General features: G+C 39.2%; 1 protein-coding gene across 6 annotated transcripts in view; it reads left to right on the top strand.

The window, feature by feature from the left end:
- PCDH11X (protocadherin 11 X-linked) overlaps positions 1-16,515 on the top strand; it is a 491,669-nt gene that overhangs the window by 250,381 nt on the left and 224,773 nt on the right. The window contains exon 6 of one of the 6 annotated variants that reach the window (XM_062627449.1): positions 7,204-7,381. The exons of the other annotated variants lie outside the window; for them this stretch is intronic. Within the exon in view, the coding sequence (XP_062483433.1) occupies positions 7,204-7,248 (45 nt within the window). The 3' untranslated portion in view covers positions 7,249-7,381. Of the gene's footprint in view, positions 1-7,203; positions 7,382-16,515 lie in introns of those variants that run through there. 6 annotated transcript variants of the gene reach the window in all.

Raw genomic sequence — 16,515 nt, 5'->3', positions numbered from 1 at the left:
AAATTCTTTAAAATGCCGCATCATTAAGCTAAATATTAGCACAAAGAATGTCATCTCACCACTAGAAATGAGTTATCAGAACCTTAATGTAACTTTAAAATCTTTCCTAGCATTAGGCGATGCTTTGTTCCTTCACTGTGAAATTATTATTACACCAAAACTGGGGGGGGGGGGAAGAGCAGAATATTTTATTCTCCCATGTAAATCAGAATGAAAAGGAACAAAACTGAACTCCTTTTTTAGTAGTATTCCAGGTTTAGAAAGTCAAAAACCTGTCTAGTATCCAGCATGTAGTTCTCAGATTAAGAAATGACAGAATGGCAACTTTGTAACTTGCAGTAGGGGAAATCTGGCACAGCTCTAGTCTTTTGCCATATTTGTAACCCACATTATACATGTTTCTGTTAGCTTCCAGATAGAAACTAGAGATACTAGTACCCAGTTTCATTATGAGATTTCATAGTAATGTTTACTGATTTATAGGAAATGAATAGGGTAAAGTGATTGATAATATTGCTTATTTCTGTAAATTTCTGTAATGTTTTTGTTTTCATGCCCATGTAACTGAGGAGCCGTGAGCTGTTTGCTGTCCATGTTGCTGGGTCACATCAGCTGCCAAGATTGATGTTCAGCCTTGAGCTCATGCATTAACTGGCCCAACTGCCTGGTTTGAATAGTGCACTAGAATTCCACTATGCTTTATTTCTTCTCTGTCACGCACTGTATTTATTTATTATCCTCGCTTACACAATTTAGTACACTTTGGCATATGCTCATATAAATTACATCAAAGATTAGTGAGGTCTTTCATTTTCCCCAGGAGACTGAAATTCAGCATTATGAAAATTAACCAGCATCACTGTCCCCTCCTACCTCCTGATTTAAAACTCGCAGGATGCAAGTTGAGCAATATTTGCTTAAATTTGAACTGAAAAAAGCAGCTACAATCAGAGCTTCAGAGGTAGTCAAAAATGGGTCATCACAAAAATCATTCTTTGTGCTGGTAAATACAGTAAAGTGGTTGTGCACTTTGGATGTTAATACCGAGAGGGCATGTGTAGCAGACCCATTGTTTCTGACTTACCTAGGCATGTTTTTATAAATGATTTGTTATTTAATGAATTTTCAGGGAGCTGAGGGAAAGCATCAAGTTCAATATAAACAAATCATTTATTATATAAACAAATGCGATCTAAATTACAGTGATTTTTCACCTGATACAGATCAGTGCAAAGTAAATAGTCATTTACATTACACCACGTAACTGCAAGTGTTTGCAAATGGCTGGCAGTGTTGAAGAGCAGAGGCTGCATGGTGGGAAAGGGCAAAGTTCTGTCCCTTTCTCTGACCATTTTCTGCTTGAGGGTGCAGAGTGATCTGTGGCAGCAGAGGAAACCTGCCTTCCTCCTCATGCAGTCTCTCTTGGGAGGTAATGGCTCATGGGCTCTTAAATCTTAAAAGAGCATTTCATACCCAAGGAGATAAAGAGGCCGCAGTCTTTCAGTTACATTCCATTTCCTTCCCCTGCACAGTTTTTTGATCTGTGGAAAAGTAATTATTCTTTCTGTAAAATCTGATCAGTTGAGAAGGGAAGAGAAAAACTTGGATCTGACCTTTCCTGACTTTACTGCTACAGGGCTAAAGCGGTTCTAAATGTTTTTTTTTCAGATGTGTATTTTATAGACAAAATAATTATTTGCTTAATTCCTAACTGTTGGAACAGCGTTGGCCTCTTTGAGTTGTCTTTGGGAAATAATCAAGCTTGGAAAATGTGTCCCATAGCATCACAGAGACACTAGTGGAGAGCAGTAAGAGAGGGAAGCGTTAGCAGCAGCTCTATCAACTAGTTGACAGTACGGTCTACGTACCTGATGTCCAGAGGATGCCCAATGGTGCAAGACTGCCTATGCAGAGACAGGCACACACAATGTATATGTGATCTCTGTATTGCATTATTTTAAAAGGAACATTCTTAAAACTTGGGAGAGAGCCCTGTTATTGGGGTTGATCATTCCCTTAACTGACAGGGGTGCTAAAAACTCTTTTTTCTACCTTGGTGGCCAGCTGCTCTGTGTCTGTCTCTCAAGTGCTGAATAAGGTGGTAGTTGGTATCAGGCAGAAAATGATTCCTGCTAGCAAGATTGACCTTCACTTGAACCAGCAGTACAGTTAAGTTGTTGGTAATGATACACATTTGCTCCAGCCTGGTGCATTGGAGAATATTTTTCTGACCCATTTATTCTTCTCCCTTGTATCTGTAGCATATTTTCTTTTTCATGTGCTTTACCTCTAATGATTAATAGTAAACCTAGTGATAAATGTGAACCAAAGGCTGGCAATTATAATTTCATTAATCACCTAATAATTGGGGTCCAGGGCTCAACTGTGACTTCAGGCTTCTACATCCTAAAGAATTAAAGAGAAATTTCTATTAATCACCATGTCCCAGCTGCTGACAAGGGCTGTTCTAACAATAGATCTAATCATTTCAAGATGTGCTACAATTAGCATGAGGATGATAAAGGAGCCCATCGTCTGAGCCAGCCTTCTGGTCCCAGGAGGTTGCAGGAAGGAGCCTTTCTATTACACCAGTGATTTACCTCTAAATGCGGTGCATTAAAGTCCTGCATCCCTGGAGATTGATAAATGTTTAAAGCTTTTAATAAACTTAACCTGACTTAGGGAATCTATTCAAAGCTGGATGGTTTGTTGCAGTCAGAACTCTCTGTGGTGGTTTGTGCTTTCCAGTTGCTGGGTGGTGCAATCCCCCAGCCAGAGAAGAAAGATGTTGAGATTAAGGAGATTGTCTGTTTATTAATTTGTGCATGAAAAAACATCTGGTTGCAATTCACTCATTGTGCCTCAGCTTCTTGTTAAGGTTTGAGCAGATGTGTGCTAAATGGTAAACTAGGCAAGAGTGCCATGCCTGGTCTTGTGTAACCGAAGGGCAACTTTGAAACACCATTAACAGCCCCTCTGTCTGGCTATGCCAAAACCAGGGAAATGTGCCTTAAGCTGCTATTTCAGACCTCCAGCTGGTAGGAGCAGTTTTGTATACATTTTCTAGAGAAATTGCCTGAGTTCACTTTCTCTTATCTGCCATAAATACAGAAATAAATGAAGCCACCACCAATGTGTGAGCAACATTCTGAAAATAAATACTCCATGCATAGAGGGATAATGAATTTTCTCAAATCTACATATGGAGATAAGGCATGGGTATCCATGTTTGAGATACTGACATGATGTAGCTAAGGCAACTGGAATAATAATTTCACATCAGAAGAAAGCTGGTGTAAATGGAATTCCAGGCAGTTGTATACATTTTCCAGAGGTTTATTTAAACTCTTCTCAGCAGAAGTGAAATTTGTCAGAAACACAAAAACCTGCTGATGTTATCAATGCTTAATGTTTACAGTAAATCTCTGCAAAGGTTTTTGGTTTTGCATTGAAGATTATAAGTAATCTTCTAAAAACAAGCAGAGACTTTTAAAGGTTTCCATATTAAACCTTCAAAGCCAAGAATTGTGCATGATTTTAGAAGTGATGCTGTGTTGTATTCATAGGATATTGCTTAGCCCTTTGGGGTGTCAGGTTATAAAAGCACATGTAGAAAAACTCAGCTAAGACCTGTTCTGAAACAAGATTGTTGAACTAAATGTGCTAAAGCTATGGAGACAATTAAAATCAAATGAATTTTGAATGTTGATCTGATGTTTGAAGCAGGCTAATCATACATGGGATAAATGATCTTGTAGAACAATGTCATTATTTTATATATACACAGAAAGTACTACCTGGAGCATTATTTCATAATTTGAAGGAAGGACTAGAGCTTTGCTCCTTCTGTATCACACCTTCATTCAGAAGAGTGGGCAGCTTGCTGTTCCTGCATAGCCATCCTAAACAAGAGCATTGGGTCCTGTTGCATGGCGTCAGGCGGTTCCTAATGAATAGTAGAAGCAAATGGGAAAACTGCTTTGCAATGCGTCTCTGAGCTGAATACACACTACTGAAAAGTTGAATTAAAATCTTCACCCAGTGATGAGGTGAATCGCATCTGATTGAGGTGAGTCTGAGTAGTTCCAAGTAATGATTTGAGGTGAAGCCAGCATGATCAAATATGTTGTTATAGAAATTCAGCTTTGTGAGTAATTTAATTGTAAATAATTCAGGCAGTGAATTTAGCTTCCTTTTCAATTCAGAGGCTGTTTGAAAGCGAGTTTTTGTTTCCTCCATGGTATTTGCTCTCTTACTGTTTTTTGTTTAACTCTGAAGCACTGAACTGTTTGCTTTGGTAGTTTGCTTCACCGCAATCAAATCTGAGCCATTCAGCTCAGTTGGTGTTGCTGTTTGTGCTGCTTGGCGAAGCGTGCATCTTAAAGAGAGGACTGGATACAGCTTCTGAAGCTTTAGGTGCTGAGGCTAAAGAAACAAACTGTATCTTTAGTAACTAGGTTCAGTGGAGCTGCAAGCAGCTATACTTCTTTGTGAGGCTCAGGTAAATCCTGGTTCTCTTGGGTGGGTTTTAAGACTTTTGTCTTTTTCCTACATGTAAGCAGGTGCCTCTTCTGTAAATTATGCTTGTGCTGATGGGAGAATTTGGAGGCTCTTGCCTGTGAGAATTTGTGCACACAAATGTTGCTGCTTGCCAGCATGGAGGGGAACTGGTGTGAAGGATGGAGTCGTGACCTTCTGAATTCACATGAATTGCATTTTATGGCACGTTCACACAAGTTTCATGGTATTTTTCAATGTTTCTGAGCGACACTCATTTTTCCATACAAACTGTTGAAATTAGAGGGGAAAATAGTACCTGGGTATTTTAACAGCAAATGGACTGAGCTTCCAAGGTTTAACATTCATTGATGAAGTTATATGACACTATTATTACAGGAAGAACAGGTGACTGCAATCCTCTTTAATGCAGACATGTTATGATATTTAAGAATAGAAATAATTCAAAGATCATAAATTCAAAACTCAGTTGTGCTTACTCCACCCCCTTTCCTCCTTTCTTTAAGAAGAGATATTTTAGATCTTTCCACTATGTTACACTATGCTGTACAGGCAGTAGGGCAAGGATATTCTTATTTTCTTTCATACTCACACAGACTATTGTATACGCTGTATAAAAAATAAAGCAGTATGGTAGTACAGCTTCAAATAAGGGGACTGCAGACCAACATACTTAAGAATTACTCAGGAATGGAGTTTCTCGGTGAGCAATGCTGTATATTGTGGTGAACATGTGTAAGTTTTTTATTGCTGTGAATTTGTGATTGGCCTTCTCAGGACAGCCAGTTTCTAGTACTCTTTGGGTCATGAAAGGCTTCTTGTTCTTTTTTCCGTGAGTGCTACAAATAATAAAATTCCCTTATTTGTCCCTTTCTTGTAAGATTGAGAATAGCAGCAGCAGCAGCCGCGTTGTGGCAAGTATTGCCATTTGGGATCCTGCTGGCAAATAAATATAGTGTAGCAAAAAGGTGTCATTACAGTGACTCATTTCACCTGGTTTGTGAAAGGCTCTGATTCATTAGTACCAAATATATGCCACAGAACATAAAACTACTGCAGCCTGAAGTTTTATAGTATAGGAAAGACAAGAATAAAACAGATTTTAAGAAAAAGGAAAAAGGAAGAGCCTCTATCAGCAGTTGAAGATATTAGATTTCACTTGTCATTGATAATATGAATACACAATAAAGAGAAGTTATGTAAAATCACTATACAGATGAATATTAGGAACAGCCAATGTTCATAAGCCTTTGCATAGGATCCTTTTTTATCCTTTGAGTGTTTTTTTCACTGTATCTTCTAGTCATAGTAACCTTGCCTTAGAAAAAAGACACGCTGTGCAATTTTTGTGATAGATTTATAGTAAGCAACAGCCTTATAGGTTGTTCTCTATTTTTTTTTTTAAGTTCTGCGAAAATATTTTACTTTAAAACCTGTGCCCTGAAAATAGTTTTGGATGCTTTAGCTTGATTCAATAAACACAATCCCAGACAGTGTGTGGCACAGTTTTTCTTCTAAGTGATGTGAGGAAGCTTTCTTCTCGTTTACATAAGTCCTTCAGATCCCAAAACCTTAGCAAAGGGCAGGAGGATAACAATTACTAGTTACATGGTGATTTTGTTCAGACAAGCAGGAGAATCCAGTTTTCTATCCTGCATCTTACATTTAGATTAACTTTTTAGATTCTAGAACTTTCTCATTGTTTCAGCATATTTAATTTGCTCTCTCAGTAAATTTTGGTGACACCTTTTGCTTCCTGTAATTTAGGATTTCAAGTTCACCCTGAACTAGAGCTGCATATCAACTGAGGAAAGCTTTCTCTTTGTTTTCATTTTTGGCAGAAGGTGTATTTGTAGGTAGGTGTAGTGTCCTTGTATATAATATCAGCTCTGCAGCATTGTGCATACAGTGTTTTTTTATGTTGATTTTTAGCAAGAAATGTTTGCCTGTTCATTTTTCCCTGCTGGTGCTCTGCTCTAATGTGGAAGTTGTCTTATATTTGCTAGAGTTTGTTTTCATTCTAGATGCCATCTGTGGAACAACTTGGCTTCAAACTATGTTGGAGAATATACAACATTTTCAATAAAAGCAATTCTTAAGACATAGTCATGTTATGGATTGTAAATTTTGATTTTACTGCCAACCTCTGCCCGATTTTACTTGCTGCCTTGTACAACCCTTTGTAGAGCAAAATACTGCCAGTGTTATTCTTGAAAAGTTAAGGACATCATTTCAGTATTAGAAGGGAAAAAAAACATTCTCATCTTTTCCTTCATGTTTTTTTTTTTTTTCACTCTGCAGTGTTTTTACTCACTGTGTAACAAAGGTGTCATTGCCTTGTGAATGGAATATCTTATTAATAATCTCATTAGCATTCTCTTTTAATGTGAACTGCAATTCAGGTATCAGAGGGGAGCTCCCTTGCCCAGTTCCTGTCATTGCTTACCTGAAGACTTTTATTTTATAGAGTGGTTTCATTTGGTCATGAATGCAGTGGCAGCCAGGGCCCCTGCTCTGTGCTATGTGTGAGAACTTCTCCAGTACTGAGGTTTTCACAACAAGTTTTGTTGATCTCTACCTTCCTCAATCCCAGTGAAGAAGCTCTCATAAGATAAATGTGATGGAGCTGTAACACTGAGTCACAGCTTTGCTGTTGAAGCTCATTTTGCTGTTTGGGTCTGGCAGAGAGACATCTTGGGGCACAAGGGAGGCTCTGCAGCATGGCTCTGATCTCACCAGTGGGGCACATCCTGTGGAAGAGATGATTTCTCTGTTTCCTGCCTTGTGCATGAAACTCGACAGGTCTGCCATGGGACCTCCAACTATTGTTGTGAAATGGAAGGTCCTTACGGGTAGGCACAATCATATAACTGAGTCTGAGCATCTCATACCAAAATGTTCCCATGGGCAAAAGCGTTTGTCCTGGACCTATGAAGCTGAGGGTGAAGAGGGGTAATTAATTCAGGGAGATGAGTTTTGACTGCCTCTCCTCCCACAGAGGTGCACTTGGGTTGGATTTGCATCTCCATCCAGCAGTCACCCAGCAAGGGCAGGCTCTTTCACTCACATCTTCCTGTTCTTGTATGCAGATTTTGATTGCAGCAGCACAATTCAAGCACAATGCAGGAGTACAGCATGGGAGCCACACTTGAAGCACCTGAGGTTCAAGGGTATATTGTCCACCTTTAGTATTTTATTTCCTTAGATGCTCTTGCATTGTCTGTCATGTCATGTAGGCTGGGGAAAGATGTGGCCAGATGGTAATGCTTTATTGGTGTAGTGTGGTACTTCATCTGCATTAGGCTGTGAAATGATGGTTAGGTGACCTCCACAGCACAGGGAACACTTCAGCTACCTGAATTCAGCTCAGACTTACCCAGGTGATGGAAATCTATTTTCTAACTTCTGTCACTAAGTTCAAGTAGCTTTATATAGACAACAGCACAAAGATGGTTCTGCCAGATTTGCCCCTTTAATCTTTTACTGACTGACAGTATATGTCAGTGACAAACCTGATGCCTTGAGTTGCTCGCATCGGTGTAGCAATGTCACTTGCAGTGCTTCTCTGTTGATGGTCAAGTATTTTCATCTTCTAGTTGTTGATCAGCATTGTAAATCTTATAAGAGCAAAGGTTTTAGAAATATACTTTCAGTTACAGTGCTCAGATGATGTTTTATATGAATTGTGTGTATCTGTTCTATTGAACAATGCTATTAAAACCAGGAATATTTAATCTCTGAATTGTTAACACATTGCCTCTGAGTTTTTGGAAAATTACTTGTTTGTGTCTTGATTTGTCAAATCAGCTCAGTGAGCAAGTTGACAGGGCTCATGTAGTAAGATCATATATTAAATATGAAGTCTATAAAACTATTATTGTCACCTAATCTTTGTAATGATTATGCTTCAAATGAGCTCATACTGTAGCTGTACCTAATCATGTGACAGTAGGGATTGAGAGGCAGGACTTTAACATCTTTCTGCTGGTCACCCTTGCTGTTGTAACTGAGGTCAAACTGCTAAATGAGCAAACCTTTCCAATGGTGCCCAGGCAAGATACTCTCAAACTCAGTTTTGATGAATCAGACTAACCATAACACAACATTTTTGTGTTACAGTTTGTCTCTTAAATCACTAGCTCTCATGACTAAACTCATTGTGGCACCAAAGAAACTGTCCTGGCAATATGTCAGGTTTGTTTCCTTTATTCCATCAGAAAATGGTAATTTGTCGAGTTAAAAAGTATCATCCATGCTTCAGTCTTCATTTTCCTTCCTTTTGGGAATGGCTGCAGTTCAGTGAAGGAGGGAGTGATCTTACAGGTATTATATGTACATAATATTATGTATATTAAGTATATATTAAAAATCAGTTGATAATTAGTTGCTGTATGGGTGTTTTCTTGTGAGGCTTAGCCAGCTGGTGTTTTTAAACCCTATGCCATGCTTAGGTGAAAAGTTAAATGGAAAGTGTTATGGTGAGAACAATAAGTAGCATATGTCAGGAACATAAGTGTGTAATAGGCAGTGCAAAAGATCCCAAAGTGTGACCCAGAGCGGTTTATAATCCTATATGCCATGAGCAGAGGACTGTGTGACTCAGCTGTATACAAATAAAAACAAAGGTTTGGCAAACAGTTTTGGTATGAATGGGTGGGAATTTGGGAAAGTCCCAAGGATTGTGTTTTTCCTCTCACAGAGTAAAACTTGTCTGGGATGTAGATTTTCTCCTTCAGGTTTCAGTTCTATCCTCTTACAAAATATTAAGCCCCATAGTTCTATGGTTTAAAATGACTTACCATTGATGTGATAGTTTGGTTCTTTATTGTAGAAACTGTGCGAAGAATATCAAGCCATGAACACAATTTGATAAAATTGTTAGCTTAATGTAATCAGTCGCAGATGAAGCCGAGCTTACCTTTTCCATTCACTTAAGACTCTCCTAGGCAAAGTGCAAAGGATTATGGGAGGATGAGGAGGAACTTTCTTCTTACCCACTAGGCCTGTGAACAATGTTGTAAATATGCCTCAGGAGTGAAGTAGTTATTGAAGCCAAGAAGGTGGACTAATTCTGACTAGACGTTCAAACCAGAATGTCAGTCAGTATGATCAGTGCAACTCATCATGCTTCTCTCCCAGCAGATGGTCTGATAGCACACTTGTAATTTATTAGCTGATGTGAGAGACCGTATTGATTTAATACTCTGTCTGTTATACTGGCTTACTGCTATGTGGTGCAATTTTCCCTTGGAGCATGACCTCAGTGAAATCAGCTTTAGGTCTGTAACAGCACTAATATAAATCATTTGTCTCACCAAATCACTCCTAAATGTTGACTAGTAATTAAAATTTGCATGGAGATGGGTATATCTAGCCATCCACATGAGCTGTTTTATAGTTTTATGTTTAGCATATTTGCATTAGTGAAACTTTAAGCTTTTTATCTTAGTTTTGTAAGGGTGTCTGCAGTCCTCATTTAAATTGGTAGGAATCCACATTTCAGAGGTGTCTTCAGAACTGTGAGACTCCCAATTTTACAATGTCTGAAGAAATTTGGCAGTGTAAGATTTTGATTTTTTTTTTTTTCTAAAAATCTTTTATTGCATGAAAAATCAAAACTTGCAGGAATTTTTCTCTTGAACTAAGAAAGTCTCAAGTTTTTTAAAACTGAAGGAAGAGTTTGAAAGGTACTTTTCCCCTTACCTTAGGCTTAATATTTTATTTATATTCTTGCCTGAAGTATATCTCCATCAGTCTGAGATCTATGGTCAAGTGTATTCTTTCCATTTAACTGCAAGTTTTCAAGACTCTTTGGAGATGTGGTATCCAATATTTCTATTAAAAGAGAGTGCATGCAATAGAGTTTGACTTCCCCAAGGAAAAGAGAAGGCAGTTTGCACAGATTGCTCCATAGGTTCATAAGCAAAAGGGGCAGGGGAGGGAGATTTGAGATTTATGTTTAGTTAGCAGAAAAACTTGGTCACATTGGTGGCCTTCAACACGATGTCACTAGTTTTAGGAAGTTCATCTGTAGAGGTGAACAATTTCGCAGTTTGTAACGATAAAGAGTTGTGCAGGTCCTTGGATTTCCAGCCTGCAGAGACTGGGAACTTTATGACTATGCTTTGGCTGGTGCACTCTTCATACTCTTCTGAAGCATCTGTTTTTTGTTAACACCACTGAATTTCTGTGTGTGTAGTTAGGACACTGTTCTTTTTCCTCAAGGGAGCTGTTTGGTAGATAAATGCCTCTGAGTTATGCTCCATACTGGTACAGCTGTTAAATTTAACACTATGTAGAATTTGAGAAACATAAATACAAAAGCCAATAATAAATATAAAATTATAAGCTGCATAATGCAGTCTTTATATTGCATCAGAATTTATCACAGATGTGATGAAGTAAGATTTGATAGTGGAAGCTTCCAGACAGTATCTCCTATAAGTTTCCAGCTTTTAGATGGGAATAAACAATGTGTATTTATATGAAAATTGCACACCAGATCCTTTCTTCACTAACAGAAGAGAAAGAGAATTACTTTTAGCAGTCTAAACTGGCTTTGCTATCGCTAATTATTTTCTAGTAGTTAATGAAATAGATGAGATTATGGAATTTAACCAATGCAGCTAGCAGTGTTTTGCCAGACAGTTAGGATTTAGTAATATGCTGAAAGAAGTCAACAAACAGTAATGGATAAATGAAAGCCTGCATTGATTTCAGAGTGGAATGCTTGTTCTTGCAGGTATGATGGTTTTTGAATATTAAGTGGTCATTTCCTAGATTCTGAGTTCTGAAGAGCTAGTTAACTTAGACTGCAGGGATATTTAAAAGGCAAGATTATACTTATTTTCAACAAGAATTTCCCTCCCCCTATATTATCTTTATCATGTTGGTGGTTTGATCTCTGGTGGGTAATGGAACCCAAGTGACCCTGGAAAATGTACTGTGTTTAACACTGGGTAAAAACTGTGCAAAAAATGAGGAACAGGAAAGCAATGCAAATGTGGCTTGTGCTAAGGAGATGTACGTAGTAGGACAAGTATAGAATGATGTATCGTGTGCTAATGAAGTCACTGTATCTGTGAGCAGACAAGTGTAAACTTGGGCAAAATTGAAGTGTTACTGTCTTCATGTACCAGTAGTAACTGAGTGTTGTGGACTGGGTTTGATTTGTGTTCTGACCCAAGACATGACCATACCCATGAAAATCTTAATTACGATTAAACAGCTCATAGCAAGTTTCCTTGTGAAATTATAGAGAATATTTGCCAGTTTAAGAATATTCATCCTTAGTACTTAACACATATTTTTTGTGAGGTTTGAGGCACATGCAGTGCTTTTTAATCAGGTCTGAATTAGGTAATGGCTAGCCATGATAATAATCAAGATGGCCTTTTGAGGGGCATTTCTGGTTTTTGCTGTATCATGGGGCCCATTTGGTCTTTGTGTCCGCCAGAAAGAAAAAGCCAAACACAGACATTCACCTTTGACTATCCAGGTCTAGTCCTACCAGAGTAAGAAAGACATGATGGTGCTATTTTAAGGATATTTATAAACTAATTATAAAAAGAAACACACAAAACATCCTAATGTAACAGCTTTGGTTGCTTACCTGTCTACCTATCAGCAGTTAAAAACCTAATACCGTTACCTGTCAGTTATTTCTTGTGCTGATCAGGCACTTACAATTACCACTTTGAGTTAGTGTTTCTTCTGAAGATGCGGTCTTGCTGAAGTTCATAGGATCTCTTCAGAATGAAACTAATTTGAAACATAAAATTAAATGTTAGTTACATGTGATTCAAGATGAGAATTTTTTCCTGAGATCCTTTTGTTTGATATCAATGTTCTGATTTCTGTGAAACAAGTATTTCAAGCTACCAACTCTCTGATACTCATCTTGTGAGTGGTTTTCGATCTGACTTTATTTTCCCACTGATAATATATTTCCTGTTGTTTGGAAGCTACATGCAGCTGGCAACATCACTTTGAAATATTCTGTTATTAAAATGTAACATGCAGTGATAAAGGGAACTACGCTGATGTTAATTCTTAGTTTAACTGTGCCAAAAATTAGTGACTAGGAGTTGTAAAGTAATGAGATGGGCTCTGAAGCAAATGTGGTGATAAAATGATGATGTGTTTGGCCTTTGCTGCAAGGGCACCTGGCATATCTGTGTTGATGCCGTCGCTGACGGACTTGATCGATCCTAAATTAGGCTTGTCTTGCCTAGGTCCACAGGCTGTTGCCCTTATTTTTTATGAAGAACAAAGGTTTTACGGTATAGTCAGCCCTTCACATGCATGACAAATTACAGATTGTTGGCACAAGCTCTGTGTCCTTAACTATGGAATTGGGAGAAAATTTCAAGTAAAATATCACATTAAGATTTGAATACAGTCAAAATAATTTACTTTTTTTTTTTTTTGAGTAATGCACTAGATTGAAATGGCCATAACAAAAGGTCAGTTGGAACTATTAACATCTGCTGGAGTTCTTATAAGCAGATGTAAATAAGATACCTGAGGGATTTTGTGGGCAATCTCAGTAATCACCACCCTGACCATCCTGACATGCTGTAGCTGTGTTGGACGTATCTACAGCTAAAAAAGATCTGGACCAAAATGGGCTTTACATTGTCACAGCTTCAGGTGTGCTCTTCCAAGTAAAATGAAGTTGTTTGAGGAAGACCTGATAGGTAAAAGCTGAGCTTAGAATAAATGAACTAATTTGGCTGAAAGTGATTAAGAATCACATGGATCTGGAGGGGGTTTATCAGTGGGGATTGGGCTAATTTGGTGGAAAGACAGCTTCTTCAGTGGGCACGGCTGGAGTCAGAGGAGGGCACAGCCTAATACTTTTAAATTAATAATGTCTGAAAGCAGATTGGAAATCCCAGGTGGTTTCTTAAATTGGTTGTTTGTTTAAATAAGGTAAGAACTGTATTTTGATGTGAGAGCTGCCCCTTTGGGAATTATAGTAGGAAATAAGTATTCCCAAAATGATGTATGCTGGGTTTATGCACATCTATATTGCAAAATATATTTGAAAAATAATATACTGAGAGATGAATTGTGACTTGATTTCGGGATGCTGATTAATTTGGTGCTCAGTGTACATTTCCCAAAAAAGGTTAATGAATCTGTTGAACTAATGAACTTTTCTTAATTAATACAAGTTTCAGTTTTCTCAGAGCAAGGACATTTGAGAACAGTGAATATCATACAAATAAATGCATATTCACCACATAAAAATACATAGAGAACTGAGTTATTTTGCTGCCTTTAAGGAAGACACTTAAGGAGTGAATCTGTGCATGTGTATGTAAATATGCATAGATGTTTCAGGACTCTCTCCAGAGTATTTTTATAGGTAGAGTTGAGTTTTTGTCCCTCTGAGACTCTTTTTCTTTGTGTAGCTGTTTCACAGAGGTGTAATTCCTGTGAGATTTCCATCATTCTTTTAGTTAAATTGGCCTATAGATCCTAAGGTGGAAAGGTTCCCACTCAGTGAGGAGGCTTTTTTCCTTCACTAATGTCTAAAACTAAATCGCCCGGAGGCCTTGAGCAAATGGCCAGCCTTGTAAAAGAGTTTGCTCACCTAATGCTAAACGAGAGGTGGCATGAGCTGAATGGAGGGCGATTCTCAGAGGAATGCGGTATGTACCGCTCCATATTTGTCTGAGGTGAAGTTACAAAGGGGTTCCTATCCATCGAGGTGAGCAGGTAACAGAAACAGGAGCTCAGGAGCCGGGATGTAAAAGTCGCTGCATGCCCCTGGCCACCCATCCTCAGAGCAGCTGTCAGTGGGGCGGCCAGCATGCTCATGCTGATGTGAAGGTGTGCAGAACCCTCTGAGGGCCTGAGGAAACAGATGTTGGAATGAAACTTCCCTGTTCACCTGCTAGAGTCAGACTGCACCTTTTCATCCCCAGGTATCCCACTGACCATTTGATGGCTTTACAACATGCTAGGAAAATGCTTCCTTCCATTTTCTTCCAATTCTGACTGTCTCACCTTGAGTTTATGCTTTGGACAAATGCTTCATGGATTTTCTTTTTGGAGTCCAAAGTTCTTTGTGAAACTGGAAGGCTCAACTTGGCTTGAGTCAAGTGGCTGAAGCATTGCTTGTGGGTATCAGGGAGCAGATCCTTCAAGTCTCTTCTGTATTTCATAGTCTCAGTGAAGAAAACTTTTCAAGAGTGCAAGCTGCATGTGCAGCTTCAAACTAGGGAAATTTTATTTCCTCTATAATTATATTAAATGCCTTAATAAAGGAAAAGGTATTAAATAGATCATTCCTATTTATAAAAGTAATATTTACGCTGTTACTCTGCTAAGTAGCTATTAAGGACTGTCAAAGATGATTTGTAAAATAGGAAGCTAAAGCTTAATTATGTAGACTTCTGTGGTTAGCAGGGCTCCCTGTTACATCCTTTTTTGAAGCAGGAAATTTATTGAGCTCATAGACTGAAGTGAAGTACCTGGCTGTGAGGGAGAGCAGGAGGAAATACAGCCGTGATGAAGGGTCATTCAGATGGATGTTCTGCTTTACAGAGTTTCTTTTGAAACGTAGTCTAAACTGCCCTGCATTTGGGTAGCACTGGCTGTCTTTTGAGAACCTTATATACAGTTTACCGAGTCCCTTTTCATTTTAGCTTGTGGTTGTGGTAGCCAAAAGATCCCTCTCATTTTTTCCTTCCTTAAGTTGTCTTCCAGTTTCTCAGAATGAGTTTTGAAGTAAGCCTGTGATGCTTTACGGCACTCCTGTACCAATATGCAGCCCTGCAATGGAGTTACCCTTACTGATGTCTGGGATTACAATGAATAGGGACAGAAATTGTCGTTTCGTTGTACTTGCTTGCTTTTCTGAGCAGAGCTGATGGTCTGTAGGAGAGGAAGTAAACTTCTGTCAACATAGGGCACAGAAAGGGCTTGCAAGGAGTAACAGGGAGCCATGAAACTATTCCAGAGGTGGGCAGATTCCTGTGACTTGGTTGATACTGAAATAATGCTACATAATCTTTTATATTACTTCAATTTCTTTTCATAGAGAAGGTCCCTTCTTGCTTCTAGTATAATTTTTGCTGATGACACCAAGCTGTGTGGTTCGGTTGATACCCTGGAGGGAAGGAATGCCATCCAGAGGGACCTTGACACACTTGTGAGGTGGGCTGATGTCAACATTATGAATTTTAACCATGCCAAGTGCAAGGTTCTACACCTGGGTCAGAGCAATCCCAGGCACAGCTACAGGCTGGGCAGAGAAGATTCAGAGCATCCCTGCGGAGAAAGACTTGGGGGTGTTGGTTGATGAGAAAATGAACATGGGCCGCCAGTGTGCGGTTGCAGCCCAGAAAGCAACCGTATCCTGGGCTGCATCAAAAGGAGAGTGACCAGCAGGTCGAAGGAGGTGATCCTGCCCCTCTACTCTGCTCTTGTGAGACCTCACTTGGAGTATTGTATGCAGTTCTGCTGTCCTCAACATAAAAAGGACATGGAACTGTTGGAACAAGTCCAGAGGAGGCCACGAGATTGATCAGGGGACTGGAGCACCTCCCGTATGAAGACAGGCTGAGGAAGTTGGGGCTGTTCAGCCTGGAGAAGAGGAGGCTGCGGGAAGACCTCAGAGGAGCCTTCCAGTGTCTGAAGGGGGCCTATAGGGATGCTGGAGAGGGACTCTTCATTAGGGACTGTAGTGATAGAACAAGGGGTAACGGGTTAAAACTTAAACAGGGGAAGTTTAGGTTGGATATAAGGAGGAAATTCTTTCCTGTAAGAGTGGTGAGGCACTGGAATGGGTTGCCCAGGGAAGTTGTGAATGCTTTATCCCTGGCAGTGTTCAAGGCCAGGTTGGGTCGAGCCTTGGGTGAGATGGTTTGGTGTGAGGTGTCCCTGACCATGGCAGGGGGGTTGGAACCTTTGGTCCTTTCCAGCCCTAACTATTCTATGATTCTGTGAATTCTGTGTCTGTGCTCTTTTATCTTTTAAACCACT

The sequence above is a fragment of the Pezoporus occidentalis genome, unplaced genomic scaffold (assembly GCF_034315485.1).
Source record: "Pezoporus occidentalis ecotype Australia unplaced genomic scaffold, CSIRO_AGI_Poc_V1 ctg30, whole genome shotgun sequence".
Classification (NCBI taxonomy): domain Eukaryota; kingdom Metazoa; phylum Chordata; class Aves; order Psittaciformes; family Psittacidae; genus Pezoporus; species Pezoporus occidentalis.
The sequence above is the reverse complement of the archived record's forward strand: the minus strand, read 5'-3'. Positions and strand labels throughout refer to the sequence as shown.